The 12,288-nt window shown below is 38.6% G+C and overlaps 1 protein-coding gene and 1 pseudogene across 2 annotated transcripts; both read right to left on the bottom strand.

The window, feature by feature from the left end:
* Positions 1-2,464: 2,464 nt before the first annotated feature.
* Positions 2,465-5,371, bottom strand: LOC146483687 (uncharacterized; annotated as a pseudogene).
* A 2,913-nt stretch (positions 5,372-8,284) lies between these two features.
* Positions 8,285-9,728, bottom strand: LOC146483686 (uncharacterized). 2 transcript variants are annotated; one of them, XM_085105552.1, is made up of 3 exons: positions 9,581-9,728; positions 9,409-9,475; positions 8,285-8,569 (listed from the first exon to the last, which is right to left on the bottom strand). In XM_085105552.1, exons 1-3 carry the CDS (start codon positions 9,608-9,610, stop codon positions 8,289-8,291), a joined length of 378 nt encoding a protein of 125 aa, XP_084961678.1. In that variant the 5' UTR covers positions 9,611-9,728; the 3' UTR covers positions 8,285-8,288. The 2 variants fall into 2 exon arrangements, with proteins under 2 accessions (XP_084961678.1, XP_084961679.1); XM_085105553.1 differs by having other exon boundaries at positions 9,590-9,728.
* Positions 9,729-12,288: the final 2,560 nt, after the last annotated feature.

Genomic DNA, 12,288 nt, shown 5'->3' with positions numbered 1-12,288 from the left:
TTTTTGTCCCTAATACTAGGACCTTCCGAGCGAAGGTAGTTCACTGACATGGTGTTAGGATCTCTCAGCTAGGAAGATCTGCTGGCGCTTTTGTGTGTAAACTGAATAGAAAAAATATGGCGCTCGGATGATACGCCTCCTAGCATCGTCCTGGTACTAGGATCTTCCTTCGTCCATGTGAACAGCCCCTAACTTAATAAAAACGTTCCTGCGAAATAATTGATATCTTTGGTTAAATTTTAATCTTGGGTTAACATTAATCCCCTTTCGATCAGCAGACCTGGGCTCCTGGAACAGGCTAGCTTTATCAAATTAATACAGAAGTTGTTCAAGTCCAACCATTAACACAAAAAAGTCTCCATTCTGATCTTTGAGTTTCTCTGAACCCGCTCTTTCAATAAAGTCATTTACGAGAGTTGAGAGCCTGTTGACTTTTTCCTCCTTTAATTCCAGAAGGACATCTGGGAAACCATTTTTCTTGTAACAATGCCACCAGGCCTTGCCAACCCCCTTCTGGTCTCCATGCCAACTGTCAATCTCTCGCTGAATATTGCATTCCAGTTCGATCCTGAAACAAAGGCTAACAGGGCAGTGTAATAATAAATGGCTAACCGATAAATGACGCGAAGTAAAAGTTTGCCCGCATGAACAAACGGCTTTCTTCCCTCGATTATCTTGTCTTGAAAAGCAGCACGTAGTTTCTGCAATCGCATTATCACATGTAGGTTCATCTGATGCGGTCGTTGAGGAAGACCAAACTTTCTCTGGTGATAAAATGAAATTTCCCCTTTTAACATTTCTTTCACAAACAATAGGTTTATTGTGATAGGCTACGGATTTACTTGTCGTTTGAACACTCATTTGTGTTTCATATTTCACTTTGTTTTCCGTCGTGGTAGCTTTTTCCGACTCACGATCTCTTTGTGCAGTGTCTTCTTCAATGCCTCCATTAGATTTCATACTGCGAAGACATCTTTGAAAATCAGTGCAATCATTAGCTTTTAAATCTCTCCCAAGAATGTTTTCATGGCATTTTTGAATTTCATCCTTACTTGAATCAGCACTTACCGCTTCAGGTTTTGGCCTTGAATTTTCTGGCTTACTAATCATTGGTGATCCTTGACTATCGGTTTGGCAAACAACTTGAGAATTTCGAAAGTCTCCCTCTCCTTGGCTTGAGGATAATCTTTTCCATTCAATTGTTAGGGAATAAGTTTTTAAAGTCGAATCTAGTCGCCAACTATGAAGAAGGCCTTCGGCGTTGATAGAGTTCATAACATTCACCAAAACAGCCGGAAATGTAGTATTCTCCATTTCATTGAGAACGTCTTTACGATTTCGTGTTGTTGTTTATATTGACTGAAGTTCAAATAAAGGTAAGAGAAGCAACTCTTGCATTTAACTAGAGTCAATATTGAATAATAGTATTATTGTTATGAAATCTCTAAATTTTAGCTTTGCGCAGACCTTAAACGAAACAAGCTTTGACAAAGCGCATAAATAATTAATGTAGTACTGTTGTGTTGCATGAGTTCCGATTGGAAGCACGTGAACCGCCAAACTCGACAGGTGAAAAGAAAATATACAAAGATCGCGAATCAAAACACTTCAACAGCTGTCTGTAACAGACCGCTACGTTGAAAAGGGTGAGAAGATGGCGCAATATACAGTCCTCTTTAGGAATTCAATTTTAAACAATTACGTAACTTTCAGGAAGAAATTGTCATTTATAAACTTACAAACAAAACATTTTGCGTATCATTTATAGAGACTCAGAACCACGAGTACAAGTCTTGGGAGAGCGAAGAAGTATATCAACTCTGTTGATAAACCAAACATTCGTTATTTATGTGGGGTTTCTATACGCTAAAGTACGATGTCGAAATTAATGTCCCTACTTTTCAGAAAGTGAGGAGATAATCTACGGGAAATTGATTGCATTTCTAGAGAATTTTAGTACAAATTTTTTGGCGTTCAATTACAAATGCTGTAGGTTAATTGGTTATATTATATCACTCGCGATTGTATAATAAATCAATTTACCAACAATGGAGTGTTTCTGTCAAACGGCTATCGGCTGAGAGTTCCTAATATAATAACATCAAATTTCCAAGGGACAACTGTTAGACCGATAGTCCCGAGACAGAAACACCCTATTGTTTTTATTGTACATCGCTAAATTTTATTAATTTTGTAATAATAATAATAATAATAATAATAATAATAATAATAATAATAATAATAATAATAAATATTAATAATAATTTTTTCAAAATAATAATAATCTCTTTATTAAAGTATTCCAAGCTGTTATTTACAAGTAAAAGGTAGAAAAAAGAGCTATTAAAACCAATTTACAATTCTCGTCAATTAAAAAAAATGACTATTTTCAAGCACAATTTTTTTTGGAAGAAATAGGAAAAAAAAAGATCTCTTCAAGTTAAAATAGCATTCTGGTTCGTAATAAAAAAATCATATGATCTAACATCGCTAAAAATATATTCGGAAGTTAAATTATGGTACTTAATGACGAAAAAAAAGACAAGTCTTATTAAAAGTATAAGCGGAAGAGAAAGTATGTATAAAAATTATAGGACCTAGATTTTGGCAAGGCATCTATCTAATTCAAAGTCCGCTTCTCGAACATTGCTTCTAATTGCTCTTCTAACTGTTCTTGACCCTCTAAGACAGTGTAAAGCCGACCTAAGGATGGCAAAGGAGACTTAAGAACGTATCCAAGAGACAGTGGTGGCATAGTTCTCTCCTTTCTTCGCTGCGACTAGCTCTGTCAGCCTGTCATGGTATCTCTTGCACTCTTCTCCCATGCCGCCTGTTGTTGTAAAGACTAATGGTGTAAATGTTCCCTGTTCCACGTCCATCACTCTTTGCGTATACAATCTCTTCTTGTCGTTCTCGTGCTGCTTGTATATCTGCTTGAGGTCCAGGTCTCTATAAGAATCTGCGTTAGGGTAACATACCCGTACATCGAAGAACGCTGACCTTTGTCTTTCCCAAAAACCTCTGGCATGGATGTCTAGGCGAGCGTCGGGAGCTCTGTTATCTGTTAGCTCCGCTTGGAAGCGACTCTCTCGTGAGCTCCTGAAGGACGGGCTCAATCTCGACATCATTGCAGACCATGCTAAGCATGTCTGCCTCAAGATCTCTTAGCTCATTATGGCGCTGTATTATGAAGCCGCCACGCCTGCAGATCATGGCATGATCAACATTAAAGACATCGCCAAACACGCCAAATAGGTGGCTTGTCGGCGATTCTGAGCTTAAGAGCGTCTCGAAACTTGCCCTTGTTCAGAGTGAAGCCCATATCATCGATCGATATGACTGTCACCCAGTTAAATGCACCTTTTTCAGAAGCAAGTTCAACAGCGCGTTGTGTCTTCAGAGTAAGAGAGTTCTTGATGTCATTCAGTCTTGTTCGAAACATTTCGTTTTTCTCTCCTCGCACACTCTGCTGAAGTGAAGTCTCCACTGATTTAAAATCAGCGGGTAAAAGGGAAAAATTGTGTGTGTCGTTGGGTCAGGGGGGTTATAAGTGCAAAACAAAAGTTGCTAAAATAAAAACTAGTTAGAGGTTAAAGATAAATAGAGACGGTGATTACTGTAAAGCAGTATTCCCTAGCTCAATAAAGGTTATAATAAAATAATTAAACCAAATCTCTATGGATGAACAGAAAAATAATATAAAGTCATTGTTAAGTCCAAGCAACCATAGTGTAATAAAAAATCAAATTGAAGTGAAAAATTTGGTTAGACTGAAACATATTTTCGTTCTTTTAAACAGTTTTTTAAAAAATGTGGAGTTTCAAGAAGTGGAAAATAAGCATAAACGAATGAACATAAGCATTGGCTGTTTATTTCAGTCAGAAATTGGTAGTAAGTTTGTTCCTGCAATAAATTTAAGTCAACTTTCCCTGGTAAAGGGCAGGAATGAACAAATCTTGCCCAGTACTCTTCAGTCACGGGCTGTTTGCTGCCTAGAAATTTGCAGCAACCATGGCAACACCAGTTATTGATTTAAAACTAAAGGGTATCAGTTTAGAATGTGAGTTGTTTTAAGTTTATTAATTATTTAAGGTGGAGAAAAGAAAAAAGTGAAAGTAAAGTTGAGTGAAGTTCCCCGGATAAAGTATTGGATGCTCGCTGTCAGTGAGAAAATTTCATGATCTGAAGTATCAATAGACTCTTTCTGTCTGAGATAATACAGTGTACATGACATTCCTTCCATTCAAGCGTGCATGTGGCTATTTACATGCATATTATTTCTGAAACAACACACAAGTAAAACACAATTATCTTGAAACGTAACTCCTATTAGGGTTTTCCGATTTAGAGGAAGTTCTGTGGAAGTGGAACTTGCCAAATTCAACTGAATTTAATTTCTTGGATTTCTTTATATGTGAAATTCGTATAACGAATACTAGTAAGTAACTTGCACTTTACGAAACCAACTGCAACGCCAGATATATTTTATTCTTGCAAAATCAATGGAAGTTTCGATTCACCGAAATCGGCGAGTTTCTTTGGTACATGGTAATGACTCTTCGATTAGTCAATTTTCGCTATTCGGAAAAATAGATCGAACTTCCGCGAACTTCCGCTAAATCGGAAAACTCTGTTATCTTGAGTTCACTACATGTGGAATGTCATGCACCTCTTACAACGGAACCTTGAATTCCTTTTTGCATTTATTTGGATTGCAAGACATCGAATAACCTTTGTTACAAACTGCATGTGTCTCCTCTTTTTTCTGGGAAAAATATTCATGAAAAAATATTACAAGGGCTTGGGTCGCGACCGCTCAGTGACTATATATTTACGACTGAATATAATTACTAGTAAGGAAATCAACCTATGCACACTCTTCTTGCTTTTTCTTTGCCTTGTTACAGCGGTGCACACGATGAGCAATTCGATAGACTAGCAATCGTTTAGTTTAATAGGCGCAGCCGTAATTGTTTATAATTTAGGCATAACATAAATTATATAACATATCTGGAAATTGTTAGGAATCGTTAGCTCCATAGAGAGAGCTTAATTACGTATTCAAAATACGAAAACGCTTCAAGGTCGGCGCCATCATACGATAACAGTCTGTACTGACTTTTCCCAAAATCGAACCTTTGACGTTCTACATGCGTAGGCGAAAAATTAATGGTGTAAAAACTGGGCTACATCAGATTATATACAGCTGCACCTTCCCTGCAAATTCCTGCATTTACGAAAATCCCAAGAGTTGCATTTCTGACTATATAGTAACTTTTTGTACCAGGTTGCAAGACACTTGCACTGTAATAAAATGCGACAAAAACATACCTTTTTTGCAGCTCTTTCCAGCGAGAACATCGTTATACATCATCGATTTCTACTCGATCACATGTTGGAATCTCTAAGGTAAACGTTACCGCAACGTAAATTTTTTCGGACAACACGTTCCACTTAAAATCGGCGATAAACCTGCCCTTGATCTCTCATAGAACTGGCAAAAGCAACAGATACTCAACTGTCCTACAGCAGCCATTTTCCCTTCCTTGCAGGGGCAGTTTTCATCAAAGAGCCAAAAAGTTTCACGGAATCGTATCACGTGATAATTTGCACAGCGCCTGTGAAGACATTTTTCGCCAGTGAAAACATCGCGATAACTCGCTCATTGCGCATGCGTGCATTTACGAGTTAAAAAGTAGCTCAGTGTGTGATTTATAGTATCTTCCCCTCCCCGTGCATTAGTTGGGCATTTTTCACCATATCATCGTTCGTTCCCCCGCCGCCCCCGGAGGGTTTCCCATATATGGGTTAGATAGGTATGTGCCGCCCGATAGGGTATGGTTTTTGAAAGTCTCGATCCTTAAAGGGACACAATCAGCTGGTGCACATGCGCATTAGATACCATTTCTTAGCTGATTTGCATATCACACTTCATCACAAATCTCGCGCTGAGAAGCGCATCCTTTGAAGAATCTAAACAAACCTTGTCGAGTCGAAGTATTTGCCAGTCAAAATAGTGATTATAGACCTAAAGTCATATTAGAACACTCATTTTCTTGATACCATGGAGAATTTACTGATGGACTTGTCTAGGGAAAGCCAAACGTCAACGAATACCTCTGAAGTTGAAGAATAATTTAATCGTTCATTTCTGCTTTCAATCAGATATTTTGCTTTTATAATTTCGTATCTACAACTTCTCCACTATCTAAATTAAGGATCCAAACCCATGTCACTGTAAGAGCGCTTGCTCGACCCGTAAAAAACAAGGTTCTACCAGAGGTTGTCCTTGTCGAGGAGATAATCGACTGTGTGCCGAAGCTTGTCTTCGTCTGACCTCCAAACCAAGGAGCCAAGACGCGAAGTTTGAATCGCTCACGAAGATTCCCTCCGCACGAACCTTTCGCCACGTTGCGAAAATGCGATTTTCCAAATATATAATGGTGATTTGCTCTCCAATGTTTTTGATTGATTTTTCTCGTTATTCATTCATTCATTCATTCATTCATGCATGCATGCATGCATGCATGCATGCATTCACTCACTCATTCATTCATTTATTCATTCATTCATCCATTCATTCATGCATGCATGCATGCATGCATGCATGCATTCACTCACTCATTCATTCATTCATTCATTCATTCATTCATTCATTCATTCATTCATTCATTCATTCATTCATTCATTCATTCATTCATTTATTTTTCCATTAACCAGAGATACAACAACAGTAAACAGAAAAACATTAAAGATAATATACAATATTCCTACTAAATTATTTGCAAGATCAAATTTGGTAAAGGCAAGGAAGCCTATATAGAAGCCGGGGGCTTATAAACTATAGGCTTCCTTGAACTATAGGATAAACCATACAAGCTAAGGGTACTGAATGAAAATTCCAATTAATTTTCTTCCACCCGGCGCCTTCACATTTCCCACCTCTTCTTTTCATGTTCCTTTGGAGACGAGATCCATACTGTTTATAACCAAATGTGATAAAATAATATCATAGGATGAGCAAAAGCATACTCAAAAACAGGTTTTCAGTAAAAGATTGAACATTCAATAAAACACTGGGAATATTGAAGCGGATTTCTGGACTGTATTCGGCGCGTACCTTTGATTTCAGGTTGAGGTAGACGCTTTTCAAACTGACAAAACTGGTGTCCAGGTCAACGCGGTCACAAAACTAACTGTGTCCTTTTTTAAAAATAGAGTATCATTTTTGCACGTGTTGGCATTGTGTTTCCGGTGTGATCCTTAGATAGGGTACTTAAGTTGTATCAGAATTACACTGTCACAGGAGTGAACAAACTTCTCTGAAAGATGTTCCATGGTTATGATGGCATATTATTAAACTAGGCTTACTCTAGTATTCTGTGCTTGATGCTTAACTTCCGATGTTACAGGAGCGAAATAAAGCCGTTCACGACATTAAATTTTAAGTTTTTTCCCTTGAATAGGGTTTCATTGTTCGGGTGTGGGCCTTAAACAGGGTATATATTTTCGCTTGTCTCATCCTTAAATAGGGTCAGGGTTTAAGAACCTGGGCGGCACACACCTATCCCAAATTTATGGGAGTACCTCCCCCCCCCCCCCCCAACCAGGCCCCGGGCGCCAAGCATTTGATGTCCCCGTGACTTTCACCTCACAACAACGTCGATTCGTTTTGATCGGGCCGTTTTTATTCTAGAGGACACATTTGTTGTTCGTCTGGTATATATTAAAAATGCGTCTATGTCCGATAAAGACGGGCACAAGTTCAGCCAAAACAAAAAGGTAAAGTGGAAAATCTAGTGATACAGTTATAAATGCAGAAAATAACTGGAAGTGTCATCTGAATGGACGATGATCAAAGAGATGAAAGAAAACTGTCACATGATGGACAAACCAAATAAAAAATGGGTAAAAAGATGAAAGAGGTTTTTATCAGACATCTTTTACTGAATGCAACTATTATTGATATCTATATTTTTACAAGATTGATTTGCGTGAACATTTTGGCTGCAGACACAGTAGAACCCGGCTCTGCAATTTTGACAACTAGTTATAGTTTTGTCCTTTCTATAATTCATAGGCTTACATTGAAATTCCCACATTCTAACTGCCGGATAATGACGTACGAAGTGGATAAGAACATTATCCACTCTTCAGTTAAACAATTAGCCTGAGATAAGCTCGGGCATAAAGAGCCAAACACACGACTGCAGTGCTTTTTTGTCTACCATCCTGGATGCAACTCGTACAAATGCACATAAAAAAACACCACCAAACGAAAACGTAACTTAAAAATTTTTAATTTCATTCATTCTTTCTCTTACAAGCTCCTGTGATTGAACACGCCAACGGGCTTTACTGATCACTGTTCGATTAAAACTGCGGCGGTAATTTCCATGAAAATTTGTGAAGAAATTATCAATTCTTTTAAGGTGGCCAAGGTGCCGTCCTATCTTCCTTGAAGGAGTAGCCAGATAGACACCCTGCTTGTTCGGCATTGTTATCTTCTCCAGCAGTAAAAATGCTGCAGGCAAATCTTGTGGGACTTTGGATACCCTTGATAACGGACCTAAGAAAACGAAAAGAATGAAATAAGGCAACGAGTGTGCTAATTTTTAGTTGTAATAATACTTTATTCAAATCACATTCAACCCCCGATCAACTTGAAAATTATCCCTTTTTTAATAATTAAAGGTTTCATTAGTGAAAACTAACAACAAAACTGGAGAAATAAATACTATGAAAAGTTTATGTACAATGTTAAAACTTGGATAATTATAAACTAGTAGAAAATAACAGTAAAAAGTACTAGTAAATGTTCATATGCTTTTTCAAATTCTTTTCCAAATTATTGATATCATGTTCTCATTAAAAAGGTGGTTTGGTAAGTCGTTCCAGTGTTTCACGATTCTAACGAATTAAAAAGGAGTGAAAACAATTCACTCTTGCTGATTTAAACTGGTTTTTATGTCGATGATTAGCTCGTAAATTTTACTCTTACAGTACTCAAAATAGTACTCGAAATAATGTTAAAAACACGTCATTCTTGTTTTAACCATTTAACATTTTTGTGTTCGATTTATCGTTCGCCGGCGAACGATAATTTTACTCGCTTGGTACAAGAGGAGAATAGCCTATGTTAGAAAAAAAACAACCCCAAATACAACGGTTGATTGAAGAGGCTTCTGGCATTGGCAGGTCTAAAGGAGTACCTTTAACGTTCTCTGGCAATTTCTAGTTAACTTTGTACTCTCAAGGTGCTTTAAAGCAAGAAAAAATAGGTTGCCCCAGTCGATTCTGTGGTTCGTTTGTAAATGACCGTGTGTGGCTACTAGTATGGCGCCCCATATACTAGGAATTTTCTTTCCTGACATTTTCCTCAACTTTTAATAACGATTTTCAGTTTACCTTTGGACTTAGTTGTTTTCGATTCCTCTTCCACCGTTTCGGGTGAGATTTCGTCTTTGAGCACAATCTGCGCAAACAACAATAAAGGGGAACAGGTTATGAAAAAAAAAACAAAACAAAAACAAAAACAACTAAAATAAATAAAAAGTCGCCGAATAAGTTTTTGATTTACAGCCTGTACCTCGTCTTTTGCAGCAGACATTTTTGCCCAACGATATGGTGCGAACTTCTCGCCTGATTGTTTGGAAACTGGATACTGAGAAAAGTATCGATGCACGCACTTTCAAGGTTAAAACGCTTGTGGCAACATTAATCCTATGTTCGTGTTTTGTGTTGTTTGTCTTGTGATTGTGACGACATGGGACTTTTTTTTTATCGTACCTTGTGATAACTGAAAGGTAAAGCTTTTAGTGTTATATTACAAGGGTTGCCCGTCTAGACCCGTTTGTGAGTGATGCAACTGTTTGAAAGCTGAATACTCGTTTAAAACAGGCCAGAAAATTCGAAACTGGAACTTTCGAGGGTAAAACGATTATGGAATTCTATAAAATTGTGCGCATGTTAGTTGCATGAACGAATTTTGTGTTGTCTATCATACGATGGTATTTTATTACTAGGGTTGCTCTATCTAGACCGGTTTGATGTGATATCAGTACTAGTTTAAAGATGGAAAATTGGAAAACTATAAGAGCTAGGTTATTAGGCCTCCCCGTTTAATAAAGTGATTGTATTGTATTGTATTGTATTGTATTGCATTGTATTGTTTTGCATCTTCGTAACAAGTTTGCTATGTCTGCTATTCTGTGACAGTTGAAAATCTACGTACTCCAGAAGCAACACTGAGCTTCTCAATAAGTGGCTCAGTGTCCTCTTTGTAATTAAAATGTGTTTCTGTAGGAACCCAGAGAACACTTTTGGGAATGCAGTAAGACAATCTCGACGTCTTTCCAAAGTTGATCATTGTTGTTTCTCGCTTTCGAGAGATTCTGAAAGGACTGAAAGACAAGTTATCAGTATGTTCTTAGAACTGACACGTATCTCCATTGTTTTGTGGGTTAGCTCGCATCCGGCGGATATTCAAAGCTAATACAGTCGGTAACTGTCATGCGAGTCTCTAGGATGCTTCGGCGTGACAATAGCCTGCGTGGCAGGCGCTAGAAAGGGGAAGGAAGAGGAGAAAATTGGGCGCGCGAGGGAGAGGGGAAAAGGAAGCTTCCTTTTCCCCTCTCCCTCGCGCCGCACGTTTCTCTTGCGCCCAATTCTCCCCTCTCCCTTCCCCTTTCTAGCGCCTGCAACGCAGGCTAGGGTGACAAGTGTTTAGTGTTGTTTCTACGTTTGATGTTCACTTGTTTGTTTAGCAAAACTTTCTTGTTTGTGGATTAAGTCTTTCAATCCTCCAAAGTGATTTGAGTCTTACAAACAGTGCTTCCAGTCATAAACTTGTAGCTGACGATGAACGCGTGACTGACAAGATCTTAGAGTTATTCGCTTACAAAGCAACTCTCGATCTCAACCTTATGCTTTCGTGATCAGATTAATAATAGTGCTTTCTCAAAAAAAGTACACCAAGACGATGCCATGAAACTTAAAGTTCAATTTTTCTTAATTACCTTAAGTTCAGCTGCTCCTCGGAATCTGCAGAATGACAACCGCAAAAACACACGACGTGATGCGACTGACACAATCTCGTACTCAGAGTCTTCAGGCTTTTTGGTCAGCGGATGGGCGCCAGGAGAGACTCTGGGGTACTGGAATTTTATTACCGCAGGATTTCTGTGGTAAAACAATGGAAGCCGCTACGGAGCTTATACTGAGAGCAGCCAATCAAATAAATTATTTTTTTCGAATTCTCCAGTCTCTCCTGGCGCCCACCCGCTAACCAAAAAGCCTGAGGATTGCGACTGACACAAATATCAAACCACGCGCTTCTTTTCATAATACTCTGCAGCCCACAAATAGGGATTTTTGATTAACTGCTACCCCTGTTTTTTGTGATGTCACAATGCACAAACTCCCTTTGGGAATTTTTTGTTTTACGTAATCCTAACCATCTCTTACTTGCGGGCTTGAACAATAAAACGTCAATAAAACAATAAAACATCACCCAACGATTTCTCGCGGCCCCTTTTCAAGCAAATCGAGATTTTTTTCGGGTATATAGACTGTATATTTCAACAGTAAGTGCTTTCCGTAATATACGCGCAAGCTATAAGAGTGTCTCCTCGGGATTTCGCCTTTTGGGCGAAATCCCTGCGGGGGCAGGAAGAAGATACCGTATTTTCTCGATTAAACGCCGGACCCCAATTAAACGCCGGCTTCGTATAAACGCCGGGTCAAAACTGCCGATTTTTAAATAAACGCCGGGTGCTTTTAATTTGGGCCCCGGCGTTTGATCGAGGTCCCGCCGTTTACCAGAGGTCGAGGTCACAAGGACCGGTTACAAGTAAATAGTAACCTCTTGAATGGCACTGTTACAACATACCCAGTACAGTATGCTGTTTTGGTATGTTAATAAACTTTCAAAGGAAAAACACCGGCGTAACATAACTGAAATAGTTGCTGCATAGCGAAATAAAATATAGCAATGTATCCGTGTTCGTGTTGTATTATTGACGCACCTTATTGAAGCAACGATTTTCCCTGTGCAACTTGTGTTACGATTGCCAGTACAATACCTCGCAAGACGGAAGACTAGTCTCACTATTTCCCTACTCCTTAGCTGTTTTTCCTGTTCAGAGGAAGATAACTGTGTGGACGAAAATATGAATGGGATTGTTGAATACTTGGAATGAAACAACTGAGGAATAGAGAAACAGCGAGTCTAAGCGTTCCTGTATTGACGTCACAGCTCTACTATCCCCAGTCTCCCGTCTACCGCGG

Source organism: Pavona decussata, unplaced genomic scaffold, assembly GCF_977016875.1.
Source record: "Pavona decussata unplaced genomic scaffold, jaPavDecu1.1 SCAFFOLD_38, whole genome shotgun sequence".
Lineage (NCBI taxonomy): Eukaryota > Metazoa > Cnidaria > Anthozoa > Scleractinia > Agariciidae > Pavona > Pavona decussata.
The sequence above is the reverse complement of the archived record's forward strand: the minus strand, read 5'-3'. Positions and strand labels throughout refer to the sequence as shown.

Excerpts from the sequence above, each read along its gene's own strand:
- LOC146483686 (XM_085105552.1), bottom strand. The coding sequence starts at position 9,610 with ATGTCTGCTGCAAAAGACGAGGTACAGGCT. Across the intron at positions 9,476-9,580 it reads CAAAAGACGAGGTACAGGCT|ATTGTGCTCAAAGACGAAAT; the intron begins GTAAATCAAAAA and ends TTGTTTGCGCAG. Across the intron at positions 8,570-9,408 it reads GAAAACAACTAAGTCCAAAG|GTCCGTTATCAAGGGTATCC; the intron begins GTAAACTGAAAA and ends TCGTTTTCTTAG.